General features: G+C 44.1%; 1 protein-coding gene and 1 long non-coding RNA gene across 4 annotated transcripts in view; one reads left to right on the top strand and one right to left on the bottom strand.

Moving 5' to 3' along the window:
• SOAT2 (sterol O-acyltransferase 2) overlaps positions 1-23,100 on the bottom strand; it is a 116,785-nt gene extending 93,685 nt beyond the window's left edge. For 2 of the 3 annotated variants that reach the window (XM_075199170.1, XM_075199171.1), the window contains exon 1: positions 5,828-7,148. In XM_075199170.1, the coding sequence (XP_075055271.1) occupies positions 5,828-6,212 (385 nt within the window). In that variant the 5' untranslated portion in view covers positions 6,213-7,148. Of the gene's footprint in view, positions 1-5,827; positions 7,149-23,020 lie in introns of those variants that run through there. The other variant, XM_075199172.1, reaches the window with a different exon arrangement.
• Positions 1-26,491, top strand: part of LOC142141081 (uncharacterized) — a 65,887-nt gene extending 39,396 nt beyond the window's left edge. Inside the window, exons 2-3 of the long non-coding RNA XR_012688611.1 lie at positions 22,158-22,306; positions 26,308-26,491. This is a non-coding gene — a long non-coding RNA (uncharacterized LOC142141081). The remainder of the gene's footprint in view (positions 1-22,157; positions 22,307-26,307) is intronic.
• The last annotated feature ends 218 nt before the right edge of the window (positions 26,492-26,709 follow it).

Here is a 26,709-nt window from a genome sequence, read left to right as displayed (position 1 = left end):
GGTGCGGGAGCGGTGCCTGACACGCATATAGCAATCAGTAAACCTAAAGACTTACCCTTGCCTAAATCATTCCCCCCTAGGTGGATCACTAATATATCTGGTAGCCCCTTCTCAACTTCTTCTTCAATCAAAGGTATAAGATGTTTCCATTGTAAACCTCTCTTCCCTACACACCTGATGTCAACTGGCGAGGGAAAGGAACTCCAATCTTTAGCTAAGTGATGTCTGGCTTCCCAGTACACAAACGAGTGGCCCATAATACAAACCTTGATCTTCGCGGGAGGGACACCTAGGCAAATGAAATGAAGTACTATTTATAACATGACAAATATAATAAAGGAATTTCGTAAACGGGAAAGTGGGGGGGGGTTTAATGGAAGAGCATGTTGACCCAAACGAAGGTAAAAACCCAAAGAAACCCTGGAGGCACTCCACTAATCAGGCCTTTATCAAAGGATCAATGGAAGAAAATCCCTTTGTGCTCGGCTAAAAGTGGCGAGCGGACTAGCCCTGGGTTAACAACTTGATGACCGGGATTCACTTTTGGGGTCTAATGTAGCTCTTGTAAGCTGCGGACTTCCAACGCCCCAGCTGTTTAATGGCCTCAGAAGGAGCTCCCAGCTTGGCCGCAGCAGTAGCTGCCCCAATTCTAAATGAGTGAGTGCCGTATAATTTAGGATCAAACCCCAAACGACTCAGGGATAACTTCATCAGTGCGCTAAATTGAAACTTTTTAAGGGGAGAACCATTAGCATGTACCAACCATAAATCTGCCCCATGGGGACATGGAGGTTTTTGAAGTGCCATCAGTATACTTAGACCACCTTGGACCATCTTGCACACAGGGCCACAGGATATATACTCTGGTCATTACGGGCCGATAAAAACACCCACTGTCCTTTACCCATTTGGTCCGTATTGGACTTCACCACTTTGCAATGCACGTGCGAATCAGTACTAACCATGTTCCTAGCTAGCAAAGCTGTGCCATAACTAAATCTGGACTGAGCAACTAACTCGCAAACTCGAAAAGCCCCATGGAAAGCAAGGGAAAAAGCCATGCTAAAAAGGAGGGTCTCAAATGAATCAGTTGTTATGTTTGGCAATATGCCTATCATTTTCCTAAGTTTACCACTATCAATGGGTCTTCTGCTATCAGGAACAACGGGATGCAATTTGGCCCACCCTTTAATGGCTTTGGATATGATGAATGATTTAGTGGGATCAAAACTACCGTATAATTGTGACATAAAAGAAATTCCCGCTAGTACCGTGGACATGGAGGTTTTTGAAGCGCCACTAGTATACTTAGACCACATGAAATTACAGATTTCACCTTGCTGTTGTTGTGGGGAACTCCCCCCCCCCCTATCACCTAACCAATTCACCCATTGGCTACATGCTGCACGATATGCCTTCTTGGTTGTGTTGACCAGGGACGCCTCCGCCAGTCTCCTTATGCCGGCTCGACCATCTGCCAAACATAAGAAGGGCAAGGAGTACCAGTTAATTTTGCGTGTGCAGCTAACTCTCTAAAGCACCGCCAGTTGAACCGTGAAAGGGTGTCCGCAATGTTATTTTTCACTCCAGGGACATGACGTGCATGAAATGTGATATCCTGAGTAAGGCACCATAGTATCAATTTTCGCAGTAAGTTAATCGCCAGAAGGGAGATAGCGGTTTGGCTGTTGATCTCTTGCACCTCCCCGAGGTTGTCACACCAGAAATCCACGTTTCTGCCCCGAAACCTATCCGACCACAACTCCAGTGAGATCACTATGGGGAATAACTCTAAAACTAACAAGTTCTTTACCAGATCTTTGTCCACCCAAGATTCCGGCCAATGGGCGGCACACCAGTCCCCTTGGAAAAAGGCTCCGAATCCGATGGCACCAGAAGCATCCGTGTGCAAATCAAGTGATGGGCTAGCAATAACCGGGGCTGGCCATATTCGGATCCCGTTAAAGCTCTGAAAAAACTCTAACCAAATCCGCATATCCTGTTTTAACTCCTTTGCGAGGCCAACCCTAGCATGTGGTTTCGACAGGCCGGCTGTGGCCAACTGGAGCTTCCGACAGAATATTCTACCTAGTGGTATTATGCGACAGGCAAAATTAAAGGAACCTAACAGGGACTGAATACAGCGAAGCGGCTTCATAGGGGCTGAAGTAACCTCCAATATTAAATCCAAAAGTTTTTTGACCTTATCCATAGGTAACCTACTGCCACTGTTTTCACGATGACTGAATACGGGTGCGCACCCACAGGACATGTGATCGCTACATCATCGGAACGTCTGCGTGTGAGACAGTGGCAGAGCCGCGAATATTTCACTGAATACATGTGCAGAGTTCCTAGTGATTTGTCCGGAGACCATCAGCACTTTTTAAGTGCACAGGTACTTTTATCTACAGACTGCAGTGTTATATTTTGGGATAATCTCCCTCTATACTCTACTTGGATTGGCGTTTGCAGGTTCTGGCTTGATTACACATGCAAAAATTGTTTTCACTGGGTTTTGAACCATTCCCAGTTTGAGATTATATGGTTGTTGTTCCATATGTCAATCAGTTATTACCATAGTCTCATTGTCATCAGGCTTATCAAGTCTGAGTACATATTTTGTCTCTTCATCCATGCCTTTCTAACTATGGTTATCAGCTTTGTTACATTGGTTTTATATACACAACAATAAATTGTGCTGTTTTATTTCTACATGCCGTTATTTTTATTATTTATTTCCTAACTGTATTCGTGCGCTGTTTTTTTTCCTTTTTGAACCTACAGCACCCGGCTACTGTATCAATCTCAATGTCCAAATAAGACAGGCAGGTTGTGGGCCCTTCCATCTTATCATGAGCGATTGGAACCCCCATTTCCTGGAACAGTGCTTGAGCTGATGATAACGTGTCCCTACAATCCGTGGATAGCACGGGTCCTATGAACAAGAAGTCATCTAGGTAGTGTGCTATCCCATGGTGGCCCGTCCCGGCCTGGATACACCAGTGCAGGAAAGAACTAAACATTTAAAAAAATACGCATGGAATTGAACATCCCATGGGAAGGCGCCTATCTATGTAGAAACCGTCGGGCAGCTTGCCTTAATCACCATCAAATGGAAAGACTCCGGGTGGAGAGGCAGCAGACGAAAAGCGGATTCAATATCCAGCTTTGCCAGCTGCGTTCCTTTCCCAGAACTGTTGGACTAATGACAGGGCTTCGTCAAAAGATTGATAAACCACCGAGCTATTGCAGACCTCGATGGCATCATTTACAGATCGCCCTTGTGGGTGGGAAAGATGCTGAATCAAACGAAATTTACCTGCAATCTTTTTAGGGACTACACCAACCGGTGAAATTACTAAGTTGTCTAAAGGGGGCGATGTAAAAGGACCAACCATGCGTCCCAAACCCACTTCCTTACGGACCTTTTCCAATAGTATCTCTGGCAACTCGTAAGCAGATTTAAGGTTTATGGATGCTACCGCTTTCACCTCCCGACAAGTTGGGATTCGAAAACCTTTGTGAAAGCCTTGTTTCAGGAAATGAGACTGGGATGCATTGGGGAAAAGTCTAAGCCATCTGTTCAAAACCGAAACCTTAATGGGTGACTGAGCCTTGCCCAGAGGGTCCGGGATTGTTGCGACCCCTGCCCATATTTCCGGTGCAACGCTTCGGTCCCGCAGATAGTACCTGTCTCGTTACCTGCATTCCATTCTTCTGGAAACTGCCATGTCCCAGCATCAGACATTCTTCAGTTCATTCATTCAGCTATATTAAGATCTGTGCAGGTGCAAGCCTATTGCACTTCAGGACCTCCTCCCTGTTTTTCATTGGCTAAGCACTTCTGGAGCACTGTTTAAACCTCCTGGATTCACCTGTCTGATGCCTTTTCTTCAAGATCACTTCCTGCAGCCTGTGGTTCTGATTCCTGTTCTCCTCGTGGTTTGCCTGTGTTCCAGTCTGCTCTCAGTTCGTGGCCTGTGCTGAACCATCGCTGCTCCAGTACCTCTCTTACCATCTCCAGTGTACTTCATTGTGGCAGCTCCGGTTCTCTCATCGCTACCACTCAGAGCCGCTATTACACCTGTGACTCCTCAGCTGCTATCACGAGTTATCTCCGCTACTCCTGCCTGCTCTCAGTCTCTGGCCGTGTTGAACTATCGCTGCTCCAGTACCTCTATTACCATCTCCAGTGTACTTCATCGTGACAGATTCAGTTCTCTCATCGCTACCACTCAGAGCCACTAGTACACCTGTGACTCATCAGCTGTTACCCCGAGTTACCTCCGCTACTTCAGTCTACCCTCAGTCTCTGGCCGTGTTGAACTATCGCTGCTCCAGTACCTCTATTACCATCTACAGTGTATTTCATCGTGACAGCTTCAGTTCTTTCATCGCTACCACACAGAGCCGCTACTCTCTCTGTGACTCATCAGCTGTTACTACGATTTACCTCCACTACTCCAGTTTGCTCTCAGCCTGCGGCCGTGTTGAACTATTGCTGTTCCAGTACCTCTATTACCGTCTCCAGTGTACTCTAGTGTGACAGCTCTAGTTCTCTCATCACTACCGTTCAGAGCTGCTATTTCATCTGGGACTCATCAGCTGTTACTACGAGTTACCTCCACCACTCCAGTCAGCCTTCAGCCTCTGGCTGTGTTGAACTATTGCTGCTCCAGTACTTCCATTACCATCTCCAGAGTACTTCATAGTGACAGCTTCTGTCCTCTCATTGTATACCACAGAGCACCTATTCTCCTAGTGACTCATTGGTTGCTGACTATCAGCCTATATTATTGTTGTGCCTATATTTATACCACTCGTCTGTGGACTCCATCGTCTCCATCCACTTCACTGCTCCCCCACATCGTTCTGCTGTACACTCACTCACGGGACTGCGACCTGCAGATTTGGTGCAGCTAAGACCATACCTCCTTGCGGGGATTCCTGTCTGTTAGACTCCGCGCCCGTGGGTGGGCCTAGCCATGTTCAGCAGAGCCTAGGGATCAATTTCCTGTAAGCCAACCGTGACACCTGGGTCCCCTGGGGCAATCTTTTGCCAGGTGACTACCACGGCAGTTCGAGCATGCATGTTGATACTTGCATGCATCTCCCTGGGAACAGGTGGAGGAGTTGAAGGCAAAACAGCGGTTCCTGGAGCTCCGGGGAGGGCCACGCCTTCCCGCTGACTGAAACCTGGTGTCTGTTGTTGCTTGGTTGTCGACTACACTAGGCCGCATAAGCGCCATCCATGTCTCGACATCTTTAAACGCAAAGGGGATTATCCTCTGGCCCGAAACCTTCACCTAAAACTTTCGTCATAACGCCGCCAGATTATAGGCCCGTCGCAAATGGAGAATTTCCGTAATCAGGAGTAAGTATTGCCAAACATTAATGTTAGCCTGAGGTCTAGTCTCTAAATAGCAACCCGCGAACATACAAAATCCTATTAGCCAATTGGGGAAACAACGGAACGCCTCGGAGCCTATACCTCCTTGAAAGCATGATGCTATGGCTTCTTTTCTAGCCTTCTCTGTGAGCAAGAACATGTTAACATAATAACCTTTCCGTATTTTATCCCTTACGTTAGGACGTATTGAAGTCAGCAGTACGGTGTTTTCACATTTCACTAAGGGCCTCCTAACTTTACCGGACTAACCCGGGTCTGGTTGTCTATGTGAACTCTTAGCCCCTTTAAAATGTTTGTTTAGAATTCTAATAAGCTTGCGCGACCCTTGCTCAGAGCCTGGTGAGCCCTCACTCTTTGTCGATCTAGGTGGACTAAGTGTATTTGAAAATTGTGAGTTACGTCTTTCATGCTCACCCGCTTGCCCAGGCTGTCCATCCGCAATAGATTCTTGTGTTGCTGGAGCTGCTGCTGCTACTGGGCCCTGTGAGTTCCCCTCTGTCTGCTCCCGACTGGGCCCAGGCCCCGCTTCTGCATTGCTGTTATCCTGTGAGCCTGGTAAAGAAAGAACATTTGAAATGTCGTGCACAACAGGTAATAAAGGGGCATCCCTATCTTGACATGCATCAGGCAATATTTGTGCATGGGGCTGTGACAGCAGCGGCGTGGGAATGGGAACCGAGGCACCAGAGCTGTGGAAGTACTCGGATAGCCGCTCAACCCGGGGAGGGGGGGGGTGCCTGTTGATCAGGGTAAGGTTGAAACCTAGTCGATGTGAACGGCCTAACTGATGCTGGTACATAACCTGGAAGGGAATCAGGGGGTGGATAGTGGGCAATCCAACCCTGAGCCGAAGTTGCCGGGTAAGGTCTGGAGCTCGGAGGGGACGGATGTGGACCGGGGGCTGAACCTAAGGGCCTGGGCTGATTCTGGAAAGTAGGGGGGGAAAGGCCAGGTTAAGGATGGGTCAAGTGACCTAGGTGACGCCTGGGAACTCTGCGCTACCGGAGGGTGCGGGCCAGCATATGGCATGTTTCCGGCCTGACGGAATAGCTGCGGGGAACCGGCACCACCACCCTGACTAACTGGAAGGGGGGTCGCTCTTGGGAGGGATTGGGACCCGCAGCTTGAGACTCCAGGGAGAAAAGGAGCGGGGAGTCACGATGGGAAAAGTGCTGTCCGGCCTGCTGTGACCAACCCTGTCTTAATGCCCAAGGAGATGGAGGTGGGTCGAAGGTGAGGGACATGAGGGGAGGGGGGCGGGACGATGCCAGCCAGGCAGGGCCACTCACCGCCACTGCAGCTCCGGAGCCGCCCGACCGCAGCGCCGTGCTCTCCTAAGAGGCATCGGGATGTCCTGAGGGGTATCCGCCTACAGGGCCTGGTGGGGGGGAGGGCCTTGGGCAGCGGAGGTGCCGGGAACCATCGGCAATGGCGTGGGAGCGAGGGACTCCTCGCAAAAATGGGTAGGGGTGTGCACGGATCTCCTAGGTCTGGGCATGTTTCAGGGGAAACAAGGGAAAGAGGAGGCAAATGGCGAGCTAATGAGTGAACATGGGGGGTACAATGGCGGGCGAGTGGCGGGGAGGATAAGCGGCTATGGAGACACGGGACCCAGGTTAAAGACAGACAGAGGGACAGAGGATAGAAAAGAAAGAGAGAGAGAAAAACAATGAAAAATAAACAATAAGGAGAGATAATGCTAAGTGATACTGCGCCTGAAAACTCCTGTGCTCTTCCAAACGATGCTGGAACAAAGAGATCGGCCCGCCCACAGGAAGAGGATATAAACTACAATCTCTGCTGCTCCCTGTGTCCTCATTGGCCATATTCTGCATCGTCATCATTAACCCCTTCCCAACGTTTAAGTCCCTGTCAGACCATATACAATTAGTATAGGCTCGTTCAGCCTATTACTTCACTCCTCATTATCTCTATCCCAAGCATGTTTAAATTGCTCTACTGTATTAGTGTCTACCACCTCTGATGGGAAGCTATTCCACTTATCCACTACCCTTTCTGTGGAGTAATTTTTCCTCAAATTTCCTCTGAACCTACTTCCCTCCAGTTTCAGTGCAGGTCATCGTGTACAGTCACGGCCAAATATATTCGGAATTGATTTTATATCACATAAACAGTATAACAACAACAACCAATATACCAGCTCCTGTTACACAATTGCCAATTGTCCCTAATTTTCAGGGACAATCCCAGGCTTTAAATGGTTTACATCTTGAAATGTCACCATTGGCCAACTGCACAATAAAATACCTATCGTTCTACATGTTGTATGTAAATCTGACCATACATTATTATTCTCTGGGGTTTAGAAGATTGTTGAGAAGAAGTATTTGAAATTAAAACAAGTATTATAAATAGTAAGTAAATAGTACACTATTATAATATTCAGTAAACCTGACATGATAGGAATTGTAGTACTCCAAGATCCACCAAGACAGTATCACAGGTAACCTGCATAGATGCATTGTCTCAGCAGTCCAATGTTCCTATGCAAGTTGTATCCTGCAACCCTCCTTATCGCTCTGGTCACTTCACATGTCCCTACTCTTCTTACACTGTCGGTGTCATGTGCAAGCTAATGTTTAGGCATAAATCTGCAAATATATGTTTGTGTATTACTTCCTAGAAATAGTGTGACCTGGTGCTCTTAGAAGCTGTTAGATCAATGGGTTTTGTGGATGTTAAACCACCCAGGGGGGCTGGTATATAAGGATAGCACCTTATACCATTTATGGCAGGATGGCAAATGTGAATGCCTTTGAGGAGATCTCTTGCAAGACAATGAAATCTCACACATGTTTGGGAGGCCCCAGACAGGCCGACTGCAGAGACTGGGTTGTATGTTAATGACAGATTCAAGCTGAATAAGGGCACAGGAAAAGATCATATCATTTTCTCCAATATCATACATACCAGAGGCATGTGTGGTATGCAGATGAAGGGAAACTTAAGACTTGTTGTGTGAAGGTAAAATCATGTTCGTAAACCATACTGTTGAAAAGTTAGGACGGTGTAAAGAAAACTTGACTTAGAGGTATTCAAACAGCAAAGTCATAAGACCCTAATTTGCATTCTCCCCTCCTGTTGGTTCTGACCTCACAGGGAAGGGGGCTGGGGGGCCCTGTAGCTTGACTTTAAAACTGTATTGAAAATGTAACCCTGGGTTCTTCTTCTGAGGGAGTTTAATTGAAGAGGTTCCATTTTTTCCTGCTCCTCCCGGCACCACAAACTTGATTCTAAGTGAGGTATCAATTCTGTGTTTTATCCTTTTTATTTTATAAGAAACAATTGCACTCTATTTGTATGTCATTTTATTATCTTTTTATCTTAAGCATTGTGGATGTATCTTCCATATTAAATTACACTTAATAAGTTCTAGTCTCTGTGTTCTTATGAATTCACGCGACAGTTTGGTCCAGACGCTACCTAATTGAAACTGTGCAAACCTTGTGGTTTAAGTGAACTCTGATTAAAGTAAATTGTGTTGGATTAATGCTAGGGAGAACCGAAGGCTTCCTAAATAAGAGTGTCAGCTCTTATCCGAAACAACCTTGGTGGTGGTAATTAGTATCGCAAAGCTAGTGTGTGGCATAGATAGGGAAGGATTTAATCATTTTAGACAGACCAGGTGGTTGTCTTTGTGGTTGACCCTGGGTCACATATGCGTCACGCAGACTCAGGTGAGTGCTGTTCGTGACAAATTGGTGGCAAGCTTGTGGGATATATTTTTAATTATTTTTTTTAAGAACTTAAGTGAATTAGGGTTGTGTGATCCCTGAGAGAGGAAATACAGACTAATTCACCAGAGACTAAACTCAATGCTTAAAACATTATAAGACATACAGCAATTGTTTCTTTCCCTCCCCTTCTCTTTTTTTTTCTTATCTTTTTTTATTTGGCATTAAACTGAGGAAATGGCTGCTGCATATAAACGTTTGACAAAGGAGGCGCTGATTTCAGATTGTGAGGATGCAGGAATTTCCACCAGTGGCAAAAGTAAGGAGCAATTGATTGAAGCTCTTGTACAGAGGGATGAACATCAACTCACAGTTGTGTCTGAGGAAGAGCATAGCCAGGACTCAGGAGCGGACCTGACTGTGGATATTCCTCAAAACCAGGGACGGTTAATTTCGGATGATTCTAATGGTGCATGTGTGGACACTGCTATGGACGTTTATATGCAAACCGCCCTGAAATATTTGGGCCCAGCGGACATTACAACTAAAATGCAACTCATACAGCAGTTCCAGGAGAAGGAAGCTGCTGACCGTCAGGAGAGAGAGAGACACGCTGCTATGGAGGCAGCAGAGAGGCGCGCTGCTATGGAGGCAGCAGAGAGGCACGCTGCTATGGAGGCAGCAGAGAGGCGCGCTGCTATGGAGGCAGCAGAGAGGCGCGCTGCTATGGAGGCAGCGGAGCGCCAAGCAGAAAGAGAATCTGCCGAGCGAGAGGCAGATAGGAGATATGAGCTGGAGCTTGCCAAGCTCAAACGCCAGTCAGAAGCGAAAGACACTGGTATTAGCAGACCCCGTCCTGAGAATTTCCCTGTATTGGAAAAAGACGGGGATGTAGATGCTTTTTTGCGAGGATTTGAAAAGACTTGCCGACAGTATGGACTGGCCAAAGATCAGTGGGCACAATATTTAACCCCTGGTTTGCGAGGTAAAGCATTAGAGGCCTTTGCAGATCTTCCACCTGAGATGGACGGAAATTATGAGGCAATCAAAAGTGCCCTGTTGCAACGTTTTAACATCACCCCAGAGGCGCATAGGCAGAAATTCAGAGATTTAAAACGCAGTGCCTCTGACACATATTCAGGACTTGTGGCCCAGCTGTGTGCTTCATTCAAACAGTGGGTTGGAGGGCTACAGATCACCACCTTTGATGCTTTGCAAGATTTGATGATCCAGGAGCAGTTTCTGACTTTGTGCCCGGCTGATGTGAAGGAATGGGTAGTGGATCGGGACCCTACATCATCTGCGGAAGCAGCTAGACTGGCTGACAAGTACACTGTCACCCGGGCACCTGCAGCTAAAAGAGGAACTTTTGTGCCAGGGCAGTCGGCCTGGAAAGGGGGCCGGCCAGGAGGATCAACGCCACCCCCCTCACCGCCATCACCCACTGTTTCTTCATCTTTTGGGAGAGTTGGGGCAAAGCCTGCTGTGGGAGACACCCGCAGGTGTTTTGTGTGCAACCAGGTGGGGCACATTAGTACCGCTTGTCCAGAGAAGAAGACCAGTTCACCCTCCGCTGGGGGGGTACCTTCCCTGCAATCTTCACCAGCTGTCCTCTGTGTTGCGGGACCAGAAGGGGGCCGGAAGGACAACCTACAAACAGTCACTGTGGGTGGCAAGGTAACTGTGGGGTTAAGAGACACTGGTGCGGATGTTACGTTAGTTCATTCAGAACTGGTAGGGTTAGAGGACTTCATTCCAGGAAAATGTATTTCTGTGAAAGGGGTTGGTGGAATTCACCTAACTGTACCTGTAGCCAAAGTTTACCTTGATTGGGGTGCTGGAAGAGGTATAAGGGATGTCGGGGTCTCAGATAATATGCCTATAGATGTGTTACTGGGGACAGATTTAGGAAGAATGTTGTCTCAGTATGTCTGTAATGACGATGTCCATGCCACCCCTGTTACTGTGTCAGAATCAACTGAAAGTACCAAAGTTTGTTCCCAGGTAGCAGGAGGTGACAAGGAAAAGGTCTGTTCAATTGCACCTGAAATGTGTAAACCAGGATGTGACAGGGACAGGGAATGTCTTATTATATCTGATGTAGGTAATGATGCTAATGTCACTGTGTTAGAATCAGCTGAGAATACCAACGTTTGTTCCCAGGCAGCAGGATGTGACAGGGAACGGAAATGCCATATTATACCTGAAGTGTGTAATGATTTTAGTGCCGCCCATGTTACAGTACCAGAACCTGCTGAGAGTAACCACGTTTTTTCCCAGGCACCAGGAGGTGACAAGGAAAGAGAATGTATTATTGTACCTAATGCGAATAATGAGGATAATGCCAATAACAGTATTGTGTTAGAATCTAAACCTGTTTTTACACTGACATCTTGTCATGGGATGGGGACAGCGGATACTGTGATTGCAGATATGGGCATTAATACTGGTATAGATAATGTGCTTTCTAGAAAAGGGACAGATGACCATGTGATTAATTCTGTTGTGCTAGAGAAAGACAATGTTTCTACCCAGGTAATATGCTCAGAAGATGTTGTACAAGGTAACTGGCAGGGAGGGCAGAGGGAAGATGTATATTCTGTGCCTGAATCAGCTGCACACAGAGCGGGTGAGCATGTGGGGGAGACACATAGTCCTGACCAACGGGAAGTAGCGAGGGACAGCAATCCTTACATTGCTGCTGGGACCTGTAGTTCGAATGTTCACCACTTAGATCTACATCTGAGTTCTGACCATTCCTCTGAGTTGCCTATAGAGACAGGAGAGTCAGTTGCTAGCCCACACTCACTTATCCAGCTATCTAATGGCTTAGAGGAAATAGATGAGGGACCCAAACTCCCTGTTACACTACACCCCCAGATAGATGAGTCTAAGGGGGAGCGGAGTGTCCTGTTCCTTAGACCCTCAGATCAGAATCACATAGTGTATCCCACAGACGGGGACTTGTGTAACGGGGAAGCAGGGCAGAGTGGACGTAGGTATTCCGCTGTGCCAGGATTGAAGGGTTCCCATTTACAGGAGTTCTTGTGGGAGGGAGATGTTCTCTCAAGCAGCACCCACAAAGACACACAGTCAGTGAAAGGTGCAGAGAGCGTAGGTAAGAATGCAGAGGTTTGCCCACAGCTATTGCAGGACCAGAAGTTCCAGCTGTCTGAGATAGTTAAGCCCTTCTTAACCCCTCCCCCCAGAGAACCTATTGAGGCCCAGCTATCAGCTATTCCATTTGAACCTGGTGGGATCTGTGGGAGATGGCTTGGGCTATGACCTGTCAGTCAATTCCCATGCCATCTCTTAAAAAGGGAAGGTGTCATGTGCAAGCTAATGTTTAGGCATAAATCTGCAAATATATGTTTGTGTATTACTTCCTAGAAATAGTGTGACCTGGTGCTCTTAGAAGCTGTTAGATCAATGGGTTTTGTGGATGTTAAACCACCCAGGGGGGCTGGTATATAAGGATAGCACCTTATACCATTTATGGCAGGATGGCAAATGTGAATGCCTTTGAGGAGATCTCTTGCAAGACAATGAAATCTCACACATGTTTGGGAGGCCCCAGACAGGCCGACTGCAGAGACTGGGTTGTATGTTAATGACAGATTCAAGCTGAATAAGGGCACAGGAAAAGATCATATCATTTTCTCCAATATCATACATACCAGAGGCATGTGTGGTATGCAGATGAAGGGAAACTTAGGACTTGTTGTGTGAAGGTAAAATCATGTTCGTAAACCATACTGTTGAAAAGTTAGGACGGTGTAAAGAAAACTTGACTTAGAGGTATTCAAACAGCAAAGTCATAAGACCCTAATTTGCATTCTCCCCTCCTGTTGGTTCTGACCTCACAGGGAAGGGGGCTGGGGGGCCCTGTAGCTTGACTTTAAAACTGTATTGAAAATGTAACCCTGGGTTCTTCTTCTGAGGGAGTTTAATTGAAGAGGTTCCATTTTTTCCTGCTCCTCCCGGCACCACAAACTTGATTCTAAGTGAGGTATCAATTCTGTGTTTTATCCTTTTTATTTTATAAGAAACAATTGCACTCTATTTGTATGTCATTTTATTATCTTTTTATCTTAAGCATTGTGGATGTATTTTCCATATTAAATTACACTTAATAAGTTCTAGTCTCTGTGTTCTTATGAATTCACGCGACAGTTTGGTCCAGACGCTACCTAATTGAAACTGTGCAAACCTTGTGGTTTAAGTGAACTCTGATTAAAGTAAATTGTGTTGGATTAATGCTAGGGAGAACCGAAGGCTTCCTAAATAAGAGTGTCAGCTCTTATCCGAAACAACCTTGGTGGTGGTAATTAGTATCGCAAAGCTAGTGTGTGGCATAGATAGGGAAGGATTTAATCATTTTAGACAGACCAGGTGGTTGTCTTTGTGGTTGACCCTGGGTCACATATGCGTCACGCAGACTCAGGTGAGTGCTGTTCGTGACAGTCGGTTACTGCAATGATGGCTGGAAGGAGCAGAATAGGTCACCCACCCAGCCTGGGTAGTGGCAGCAGCACTGGAGGTGGTATGGAAAAGGGGTGGGGTAGGTTTTAATCAGGGCCAGACTGGCCATCTGGCACTTCTGGCAAATGCTAGAAGGGCCAGCAGCAGCACTCTGCGTGCTGCTCGGCGGACGGAGAGTCAGTGACCGCCACCTATGCAAGTAATCACCTGGGACGGCACCACGTGACAGGTACTGTCCCATGTGATTACTTGCATAGGTGGCAGTCACTGACTCTCCGTTCACTGACCAGCGAGCAGGAAGGATGTAACAAGGTAAGTGTCTGTGTCTATAGTGTATGTCTGTGTGTCTATAGTGTATGTGTGGCTATAGTGTGTGTATGTCTGTGTGGCTACAGTGTGTGTATGTCTATGTGGCTACAGTGTGTGTGTGTGTCTGTGTGGCTACAGTGTGTGTCTGTGTGTGGCCCCATATTGCTACTGTGTGTGGCTCCATGTGGCTACAGAGTGTGGCCCCATGTGGCTACAGTGTGTGGCCCCATGTGGCTATAGTGTGCGTGTGTGGCCCCATGTGGCTATAGTGTGCATGTGTGGCCCCATGTGGCTATAGTGTGCATGTGTGGCCCCATGTAGCTATAGTGTGCGTGTGTTGCCCTCATGTTGCTGTAGTGTGCGTGTGTGGCCCCATGTTGCTATAGTGTGCGGCCCCATGTTGCTATAGTGTGCATGTGTGGCCCCATATGGCTATAGTGTGCATGTGTGGCCCCATGTAGCTATCGTGTGCATGTGTTGCCCTCATGTTGCTGTAGTGTGCATGTGTTGCCCTCATGTTGCTATAGTGTGCGTGTGTGGCCCCATGTTCCTATAGTGTGTGTGTGTGTGGCCCCATGTTCATATAGTGTGCGTGTGTGGCCCCATGTTCATATAGTGTGTGTGTGTGTTTGGCCCCATGTTCATATAGTGTGCGTGTGTGTGTGGCCCCATGTTCATATAGTGTGCATGTGGCCCCATGTTCATATAGTGTGCGTGTGTGTGTGGCCGCATGTTCATATAGTGTACGTGTTTGGCCATGTTCATATAATGTGCATGTGTGTGTGTGCGCAGTATTTTAATATAATATGTGAGGGAAGGGAGGATCTTAATATAGTGTGGGAGGTATGCTATTTAATGGTGGAGTGTAGGTGGGGGCTAATTATTTAAGGTAAGGTGAAGGAACCTTTAATTTAATGCTGGGGTGGTTTAGGGCTATCAGTTGAATATGGGGCTGATTTTGGGAAGGAGGGCTATTTTTAATGTGAATATGAATTATTGCCGGGGATGGTTGTGGAAAATGGCTATATTTATTAAACTTTAATGCTATTTAATTTATTGCTGGGACTGTTTGGAGGAAGGGAAATATGTTTTGAGTGCATGGGTATACTGTTAATTTAATGTTGGGGCTGGTTGGAGGGAAATAGGTCTACTTATTAAATGTGAATATTATTATTGTGGGGACTGGAGGGAGGCCTAATTATAAAACGTGAGTGCTATTGTTTTAACACCGGGGCTGGTTGGAGTTTTCTAAATCTCATGTTTCCATTTTTTTTCTCAAAATAGGGCATCCAATATTCCAGGATCAAGACAAGAATGAACTGAGCTAAAGAAACCAGCTGCTACAAATGGTGAAAGTGAGCAAGAAAGGTAGAAGAGAGCAGAACAGTCTGCCAACTGTCCTGAATCTGGTGGGACAGTCCTGAATTTGGGTGACTGTCTCACTTAGCCAGGATTTGGTTCCACTGCAATGACAGTTGGGAGGTATGTCCCACTTCACAACGTACTACTTGTTGTCACGAATCCGAATGATATTTAGTGGATCCCTTGTACCTGCCAAAGGGTAGAGATCATTCAGGGGCGCGGAGTCTAACGGGTAGGTGGTTTTCACCAGTGACCCCTGCAATGGATTTCGCTGCTCCTATCCCGCAGGTCGCGGTTCCCTGAATGAGTGTTGGCAGAGTAAGTAGTGGAGCTTGATATAGCAGAGTGGTGACGACAAGTCAGAGAGACACTGAAGGCAATGACGACGGGGTCAGTCTCATAGGAATGCAGAGAAATGATGGTGTAGCGGAAAGTAGCAATGGAGTGGAAAAACTGTAAGTAGTAATTGGAAGCAACAGCAGGAGAGTCACTGGTTCAGCAGTAGTGCAAATGGAAGCAATGCTGAAATAGAATAGCTGAGATGTAGATGGCAAGTCAGGACAACTGCAGATGGATACTGATACAGCGGCAGTTAAATGAGGGCAATAGCGGAATAGAACTAGCTGATCCGTAGTTGATAACTCAGAGCAACAGCAGGTGAATTACTGGTACAGCAACAGTTCCAATAGAGGTGATGATGGAGTAGAACTAGCTGATCCGTAGATGGTAACTCAAAGCACAGCAGGTGAATCCCTGATACAGCGGCAGTTCAAACAAATGCAGTAATGGAGTAGAACTTAGCTGATCAGTAGATGGTAACTCAAAGCAGCAGCAGGTGAATTACTGGTACAGCGGCAGTTCAAATATAGAAGCATTAGTGGAGTAGAACTTAGCTGATCCGTAGATGGTGATTCAGAGCAGCAGCAGGTGAGTACAGGTGCAGCAAGCAGTTCTATTAGCGGCAGTGGCGGAGAGGAATTCAGCTGATCCAGGATGTTCATACAAAGCAACAGCAGGTGAGTCAGACCGAAGGAAGCCAGATCCTTACTGAGAGTGAGTAACTTGAAGAACAGGCATCCGACAGAAGGAAATGGGAGTTTTAAAGAGTGCTACAAAATACTAGAACCAATGGGAACAGGTAGGAAGTCTAATACATAGAAGAGAAAAAAAGAAGGAATAGTACTGAAAGGAGCACTCTTTTTGTCAGATAATAGAATTTTTTATCATTTGTATATATTAAAATGAACAACCTTTATTAGTAAATTTAAAATTAATAAGCGAAATGTTTAAAATACGAGATATGTTGCAAATTGACCTGAATATTGAATCAGTTAAAAAAGGTAGAAAACTACCACGTTGGCCTGTTGCTATGTATATCCCTCTTATTACTTGGTAGAGTATATTAATAATATATAGTAACTCAGGGTAATTATAAACAGGGCTATGATAAACCTTGTTATTGTAAATCCACCAGGGGGCAGGCTTGTGTCCGCCTATTAAATAGACTTAGCTAGTCCACATGACTCATTATTTCCACTTTTTATTCGTTGTTATTATTATAAGGAGTAAGGAAATAACAGATCTAATGATTCATGAGTGAGAAAAGTGATCCCAGTCAGGGTATCACTACTCACTAGTTATAAGGGTAGAGACTAATGTACTATATACATAGTCTAAAGAAAGTCCACTGGTTAGTGTGTTCACCAGCTTGTAGAACCCCTTGGTTCTAGACTGACTCTATAGATTGTTGTAAATTCACCCTAATATCTTCTATTTGGTGTGTTTTAGCGCTGGACTGTCTGGTTGAATACAACGCTACCTATTGGTGTATTATAGCGCTGGATTATCTGGCTGTATATATCGCTGCCTACTGGTAGAGATTCTTAGACTGCTAAACCCTATGATCCATATCATAAATATGGATTAAATAGTGGAGAACATAGATACTCTTATTTTAAACTAATGAGGACATAGCACACAGGCTCAGCGTGAACGCCGACGCGCGTTTCGCTTATGAGCTTTAACGAGGCCTCGTTAAAGCTCATAAGCGAAACGCGCGTCGGCGTTCACGCTGAGCCTGTGTGCTATGTCCTCATTAGTTTAAAATAAGAGTATCTATGTTCTCCACTATTTAATCCATATTTATGATATGGATCATAGGGTTTAGCAGTCTAAGAATCTCTACCAGTAGGCAGCGATATATACAGCCAGATAATCCAGCGCTATAATACACCAATAGGTAGCGTTGTATTCAACCAGACAGTCCAGCGCTAAAACACACCAAATAGAAGATATTAGGGTGAATTTACAACAATCTATAGAGTCAGTCTAGAACCAAGGGGTTCTACAAGCTGGTGAACACACTAACCAGTGGACTTTCTTTAGACTATGTATATAGTACATTAGTCTCTACCCTTATAACTAGTGAGTAGTGATACCCTGACTGGGATCACTTTTCTCACTCATGAATCATTAGATCTGTTATTTCCTTACTCCTTATAATAATAACAACGAATAAAAAGTGGAAATAATGAGTCATGTGGACTAGCTAAGTCTATTTAATAGGCGGACACAAGCCTGCCCCCTGGTGGATTTACAATAACAAGGTTTATCATAGCCCTGTTTATAATTACCCTGAGTTACTATATATTATTAATATACTCTACCAAGTAATAAGAGGGATATACATAGCAACAGGCCAACGTGGTAGTTTTCTACCTTTTTTAACTGATTCAATATTCAGGTCAATTTGCAACATATCTCGTATTTTAAACATTTCGCTTATTAATTTTAAATTTACTAATAAAGGTTGTTCATTTTAATATATACAAATGATAAAAAATTCTATTATCTGACAAAAAGAGTGCTCCTTTCAGTACTATTCCTTCTTTTTTTCTCTTCTATGTATTAATGTTCCCAAACAGTACTGGAGCACCTCCCCGAACTATATTGGATAATAATCATACCTAGTGATACATAAGGGGTTTATAGCCTGGTGCTGAGTACAACCCAAACCTACTAACAGGTAGGAAGTCATAAGAGAGAGAATTTGGTAGCACATGCGCAGAATAAGAGACTAGATGGTGGATGTTGATCCGTAAATGAAGTTAGCACACCCTGATCACCGTTTACAGGAGGAAGGTAACAACGTCGGTACCCGTCCACGGGGCCGGCGTGTGACACTTGTGAAGGCAGAGCTGTGTGCTTCTAACAGTAGTACCTGTGTATTTGTCTAAAATGATAACCATGTTACATAATAGGGGCCCTGCTGTCTTAAATACCCTGTGCCCCCTGAGCCTTAATCCACCTCTGGTTAGGGGAAGGCAACTGATAGCTGCTCCCAGTTCCCAGACAGGACACAGCCTGCAGAGCAAGCCGAGGAGCTCTAAGTATCACAAGATTTGGTAATCTCGTGAGACAAAGAGCTTCCCTGCTCACTCTACAGGAAGCTCCCACCCTTATGGATGTTAGTAGCAACAGAAACATAGATAAGTACAGTGGGCTGGGGGTGTCATAATGTACCTGGGGGGATGGCATGATGTGGTTGGGAGGGCATGATAAATGTAATGTTTTATTATAATGTATGTATCAATGCCCCATGTTGGGCACACCCACAAGACAATGTGGTCACGCCTTCTTCAGCGCCACGGCACATAGTTTCTTTCCTACTGGAACCGAGGTGGGCCTGTGTACTTTAAATGCCAGGGCTGATTTTTAGTCCCAGTCTGGCCTTGGTTTTAATGCAGACAAAAGTTAGAGTGACGTGAAAATTCTGATTATTATGAAAGTGACAAGGAGTAAATATAGTCTTACTATATCATAGACATACCACATTCCCCACAGGTTTTATGGGCAGCACATGTAAATTGCGACTGTGTAAAATCTCTCACGTCAGAATGACATCACTTCCAATGGACAGAGTGAGATTGCCGGTTTTAAGGCAGCAATGGTCGGACCCGCTGCCTGGATTACATTATACAGGATTATACTAGATTACATGTATTTTGTTCAGTAAAATACATGCTAAATGCATAAAAAAACAACCGATATGTACATAATTACATGTATTAATATGAATCAAAAATATATTATTGTTTGTTTTGCAGGCGTAAAAAGAAACATCCACCATTCATCAGAAATAGTACACCTGTTTCTAAAAGAAATCAGTTTTATATAGAACATTACTTTAGTACTGGAACATTTACACAGGATCTGGCAGATACACATAGTAATACCAGGACCGCCGAGAGGAAGTTCTTGGGGCCAGTACAGCAACCTCTTTGGGCCCCTTCCATAGCTGCCGAAGGGTGCGTGACTACAACACATTGGTGGCTCCTCCCACTACACAGGCAGAACAGGGCTCCAAGAAAGGAAGAAAGGACCGGGTCCCGGTACTTTGTACCTGCCCACCCCCCCTCTCGGCACACCTGGGTTATACTAACGCATACTTGCCTTCTCTCGCGAATTCCCGGAACAGCTATGGTGACGTAATGGCGTCACCATGCTCCCCCCCCCAAAGGATAGGCTTGAAAAGTCGTCAAGTAGATGTTAATGGCTTTCTATTCTGTATTGTACTGTAACTCAAACTACAATCAGCCTGGGTTAGCACCATCACTATCCTCTCTAAGGGTGCACGCACACGGGCATTCATCTAGATCTGGTATTCTGCTTCAAAACAGTTAAAAGCAAATAAAATACTTTTTTAATCTATTTTTTTTCTCCATGAAATACATTTATTAGGATGATCTTAATGTCTACTGAACATAAAATACATTTTTACAGTTGCTCCTGATTACAGACACATGTTAAAGCATGCATATGGGACTGTCATCACTAGGACACAAGACTTAGACTTGCCCTGTAGTAAAGTAAAGCTGAAGTAAGACATACGGCAGAAAAACAAGTAACTTTGAGATGCCCAAAGCTTGATTTGGACGTGGCTGCGTGCGCTCGAGTTTGGCGCGCCCTTACTGTACACCAACTATGGGTAACCCCCTCTCCCTTCCCCACCCTTTTCACTCCCAGAAAACATAGGCCGTAGTAAGTGTCCTTTGTGTACATAGAAGCAGTAAACATTGCTGCGTTTATTGGCGTATGTCCGTTTCTGGGCATGCGCAAAGTGATTTTGCGTACGATACACACAATATCGGCAGATATGTGCGTTGATAAATCAGGCCAAGTGTTGGTAATACAGAAAATGATTTATAAACTGCTGACTGGATGCCATCATATTATTTACCAACTTAATAAATAAACAGCATGCTTCAGCTGATTAGTCATGTAATAATGGGTGTTACCGCATTAAGCATTACAACTGTCCATATAGTCATAGTTTATCCAGATTAATTATCCACACCCAATGGAAGAACTTTAATATGCTCTCTTTAATTGGTCTATGAAATTCAAAAGTGCATCAAGTCACATTCAAAAATAAAAGAACATAAGGCCTGGGCTAAACTAGCCACTTGTGTTGCATGTATGTGTTGATCGGATGTCTTTTAGGCACACAGAGGGCCTGATTCATGAAGGCACACAAAATTAAACATAATGTGTGTGTTTTTTGGTTTTTTTAAAAAAATGGACGTAATTCAAGTACACACACTTCTGTATTCACCTAGAAGCGGATCTGAAGAAATGTCTAAGAACGTTCAGCATATACCACACTTGCCATATTGATATACAACACACTGCGGGATATGAACAATACATATGTATGATATAAAGTCCCAGCACAACGTACAGACAAAAAAAATCCAATTATTGTCACATGTTAATAATAGAATCATTAACAAAAAGACATTAAAAAAAATAAAAAAACGTTTATTTTTTGTGCCACCAAATACATTTATGGCGATGTTCTGAATGCATAGTCTATATAAAATTGCAAACAGATGTTGTAGCATCTGCCCTGTAGCTAGGAGAAATTATATGACTGCAAAACATGTACCTTAGTGTTGCCCAAAGCTTGAATCGGACGCTGCTGCATGCACTTGACCTTGTACAGTAATGTACATTGACTATGTGCATACGCCCCTTCCCTCGCCTGTTCCCCACTTTAAATCGTAGGGTGTCGGAAGTGTCCGTTGCATTCGAAGATGAATTGGATGTACTTGTGTGCACTGGCGTATAGTCCTTTTCTGGGCATGTGCAGTGCATTTTTACACAAAATACGACACATATCAGCATTTACGTACCTTAATTAATCATGCCTAGAATATCACTTCTTACATTTATTTAACACTTCCGGTTTCAGACAAATTTAATCTCCCATTAAAGTCGAGGAGATAAACGTGTCCTTGGCATAAAAATGATCCATAGTTGCTACCAATTTAAAGTAGTCCATAGGACTTTGCTGCTAAGCCGACACATTGAAGCAAGTAATGCACCACATCTCCCAGTTGTCCCAAATGTGGCGGGACAGTCCTGATTCGTGGACCACTAAAGGGGCAGAGCTTACACAAAGTTGGTGGAGATTCATCCAAGAATGGGAGCTTCTGGATGTGGTTTGGGTGAAGGGGCAGGGCTTAATTGGTCCTGGTTTCACATGACTAAATGTTGGGAGGTATGCATGCATGATACTGTTGTGTTGAATCTTTGAACATTACAACACCCATAGAGTCATGTTGACTTGAACAAACTTTTTTGCCTTATATGCACATTTTTGCATAAATACACAATATATATTAGCTAAAGTAACAAGACTAGATGGTAAGAATTGCATCTCACATGGCGGAAAAGACAAATTATGCATTTGGTCAATATTGAAAAATAAGGGATAAATCTGTTAGAACTGGGACTGTCCCTATAAATAATGAACAATTGATAACTATAGTGTTCTATTATTTATTTTCATATACCAATTACCAACTGTCCTTTAATATTTTCTACTCCCTTAGCCCTATGGATCGAGTGCTGAAATTCTGACATCACAGTCGTGTGTGGACATAATTGTGACATCTGCCTTGTATACACAGAAATGCTGCAAGCTTGGGATAGAACAAAAAAGTGTTCATCTAGTCACAGCAATAGAAACGGTGATGACCCTGTAGGTAATTGTAACCTGATGACACAGATTTGCAACATTTTTTCCATCTGCACCTTATTTAAGACTTGTCTTGTCATTTTTTTTCGGCTTACACGGCTCATTTTGATACAATTTAAAGTTATGTTTGTGTTTTGTCTTTATACCTTAGAAAACTATTATAAAAGCATCCAAATGGGCATGTATAAACACCAGCACACAGACAAAGACACACTCAGAGGGTTGCAAAGTAAAGCAAAAGTCAATTGCTGGAGTACTTAATAATATACACTGCCGCATCTTATAGCACCAGGCTTGTCAGTAACTAACAAACTGCAACTGTAGCTTAGCCCTGAGTGGGGAAAATTCCCTAAAATTTCCTTTCGAAAGCCAGACATTTGGGCAAAGGACATGGAGCCCCCTACAATCCAACTGAACACATTATTCATAAGCCTGAAAACGACCTAAGCTTATGCCCACACAGGTGCTTATCTGACATGCAGGGAAAATACAGTGGGTAGAAAAGTGAAAAATTATTCACATTATTTTTCACATTCTTTCTACTGCTATTTGCACTCTCAATATATACATCTGTGTGGACGTAGCCTGAAGGGTGTTCACTATACTGCAAGCAACAAATAACCTCATCCAAAACACACACAAATCATCTGTTTTTACTATCTGTCCCAATAGCATGTATTGTTCACACATACATACAAACATACAGTCAGTAACTACCATCGTCTTGGCCTTTGGTGAGCGTCTTCTTTCTCTGCCGCACTGTGGTTTCTTCTGTCTCTTCGGTAGATGCCATGGTGTATCACTGCAGGGATGGAACGCACATTCACACTTTCATAGTTAGAACATGGACAAAGTTCCCCTACACTCCTGTTCAGTGATAGTATGTGTGGCCGGAGCCCCTTGTCCTGTTGTAAATCTCTTTCTCCCCTTCCCCCAAATAGTTAAGAATTCTACTAGGCTAAAACCTGCAAGTGTTCTCCTGACAACTCAAGTATCTGATCTAACCTTTGGAATTAAAGGGAACTTTGATCCATTTATCCAAATTATCTGATTGAAAGAAAAAATATGTACATATGTACATATGGATCATGCTGGTCTTTAAATGCTTATCTTATCTCATCATTAGTGAGCTTTTACTATATGACCTGATACTATGCTACACTTTCTATCTCTGTTAACAAATAGAACATTGTGAAATAATGTTTAAACTACAGAAATAATAGAAATTAATTTTAGAAAACAGAACATTTTTTTATTACATGCAAGTCTGTGAATACAGGTACAATATGAATGGCCAAAAATCCCTCGCACCTGGCTGCCACACAGCACTTCAAGGTATTCATAATCATCATCATCATCCCATTTATTTATATAGCGCCACTAATTCCGCAGCGATGTACAGAGAACTCATTCACATCAGTCCCTGCCCCAATGGAGCTTACAGTCTAAATTCCTTAACACACACACAGATAGACAGACAGAAACACAGACTAAGGTCAATTTGATAGCAGCCAATGAACCTACTAGTATGTTTTTGGAGTGTGGGAGGAAACCGGCGCACCCGGAGGAAACCCCTGCAAACAAGGAGAGAACATACAAACTCTACACAGATAAGGCCATGGTCGGGAATCAAATTCATGACCCCAGTTATATATTCATTCATCAATTTACAAATTGTGCAACAGAATGGCCGATAGCCAATGACTGCTAAATTAGGAAGATTCTGAAAAGCTGCTCTAACCTTTCGGGATCTGGCTTGACACATCTGTTGTGATGGTTCTTATGAATGGCCCTTTTATGAGAATAGCTGATGTATTCTGTAGCTCGTTTGGAAGCAGAGAATCACACAAAAAATGCAAAATGCCAGCAACATGTTACAGTCTTTTACCATTATTCCAGATATTTTTTATTCTTTTCTTATCTGCTTTAGGATTTTTCAGTAGCAGCCTGTCCATTTATTTTGTACTTATTAGGCTTTCCAGTGATTTTGTAGGCATCCTGATTAGTGGCGGAACTACCATTGGTGCAGCAAGTGCGTGCACTGGGTCCCATGGAGATAATGGGGCCCGCTGCAAGGGCCTCAGTTCCTTCCTCCCTGCTTCCCTGCCTTGGGGCCCACAGCTCCCTAGTTCCGACTCTGATCCTGATCATGTGCAGCACTAAAGAAATGTCCGAAAACACAAATAAAAAAGCCTGCAAATACATGTTTCCCCATTGTATTCCTATGCAATATGTAGTAACCTTCCTAAATGAATGCAGACCTTAATTTGAGGGAAAACGCTAAGTAGAAAAAATCCTGCAGTAGAAAGTCAGAAAACAAATGACAATGGGGGCAAACACTGCGGGTATAGGGAACATTTTTCTTGGAGCCTGCACGTCTCTGCTGTTCAGTTTGATTCTGGTCTGCATTCTATACTGCCCCCTAAGTGAGGAGCAGAGGCGTAGTGGAGGGTAAACTGTATTGTCTTTCCTTAAAGTCCAGAACAGTTCTGGTGAATTTGAAGTTGCTGACTACATGCATTCTCAAAACATCATACTCACATTTAATAAACCTTCTGTATCAATTTGCATGTCACACGTGAAATAAATAATCAGAGATGAGCATTTCCTTCATTCTAAAATTTTCCTTGCTGGGCTATTTGGGGCACAACTGTGGACTGTTTACCTGCTAGTGATATAGATCAGTGTTTCTCAAACCCAATCCTCAGGACCCCTAACTGTGCAGGTTTTCCAGGTGACAAGGGAAATAATTATACCACCTGTAGATCTGTTACATTGTATCTGTAGTAATAAATAAACCTGTGCTAAAGCAAGGATATATGTATATCCTGCAGTGTTAGGGGTCCTGAGGACCAGGTTTTTGAAGCATTGGTATTGATGGTGATTTTGCTGGTGGGAGTACATTCATGTATCTGGGAATACTCCTGCCTGCCTGAGCATAATGGCAGGAAATGGAAGTTGGACCCTAGGACAGATAGAAGACAGCCCCATGCCAGACTACTGCGATGACCAAGAACCATCCCCTGGAGAAATACAAAAGGGGCAGTAATATTACTTAATCATCTATAAATATGTTTTCTCAATGATCTTTGGTTATTGAGTGTATTAGTTGTGACTGTTTCAATGAACCGCTGTGTAATATATTATAAATTTGGTTTATTACTCGGTGTGAACTATTATTTCCTGGTGAAGCTTAAGGTACTTCCCAGACGAATCTGAGGAGATCACCAGTGGATCCTGGGGTAGTCCTGTCCCCTGGATACTATGACACACATTAGTACTAAATACATTGCAACCATGCAGTATATCAATTTAAAACTTTGCAGATACAAATAATTTAACTTTTGCCAAGTTTTAACCCCTTTAAAAGAGCTAGTCCACGTTGAATAACCACTTGTAAATCAAACATGTCCCCAATGTATAGCAAATAGCGGGCCTGTAATACACTTATTTTCCCTATTCAGCTCTAGATAACATTGTGAGTAACGCAGTGGGACTAATTTCTTGTGCGCAGCATAGTGGCTTAGTGGTTAGCACTTCTGCCTCACATTACTAGGGTCATGAGTTCAATTCCCAATCATGGCCTTATCTGTGTGGCGTTTGTAAGTTCTCCCCGTGTTTGCGTGGGTTTGCTCCGGTTTCCTCCTAGACTCCAAAAACATATTGATAGGTTAATTGGCTGCTATTAAATTGCCCTTAGTCTCCTTCATCTCCATGTTAGGCAATTTAAATTGTAAGCGCCAATGGGGCAGGGACTGATGTGAATGAGTTCTCTGTACAGCACTGCATAATTAGTGGCGCTATATAAATAAATAGATGATGATGGTAATCTCTATATGCTATACTTGTGAGGAATCATTTTTTAAAAGCATAGAGATATTATACTGGTCATTAAACTATTGACATTTAGCATTCATTTAGACAGACAGTTAATGAACGTTTAGTAAGAATTTGTTTATACAGTGTTTCAGCATACTTGCCAACATTTTGGATTTCCCCTCCAGGAGATCCCAAAGGAAAATCTTGGTGCCGAGTACGCAGGGCATGGTTGGGTGAATTGCATCATTGCGGCCCTAGCAATAAACCCCTGGAATATCAGACATGATCCCAATACCTGTGTGACAAACAAAGCAATTTGCTCACATTGTGTTCCTCGTGGAACTCCGCCTGACTATATTCTTACTTAATATTTATAAGCAACTCAAACTCTCTGTCACTCACCGGACCGTGAGTGCCTCTGCGCTGGTGCGTGGCTCCCTAGCCTTCCTGCCGGCATCTATCCTGAACCGCGGCCGTCCGCCATCCTGATGGTCTGCGCATGCGCAGCTCCCAAGAACTCTTGTGACTGTTGCTTTTAATCCAAATTGGTTGATCAGGCAACTCCCTTTTTAAGGCACCTGTGTGCA

Source organism: Mixophyes fleayi, chromosome 2, assembly GCF_038048845.1.
Source record: "Mixophyes fleayi isolate aMixFle1 chromosome 2, aMixFle1.hap1, whole genome shotgun sequence".
Classification (NCBI taxonomy): domain Eukaryota; kingdom Metazoa; phylum Chordata; class Amphibia; order Anura; family Limnodynastidae; genus Mixophyes; species Mixophyes fleayi.
This window is presented reverse-complemented; position numbering and strand designations above follow the sequence as displayed.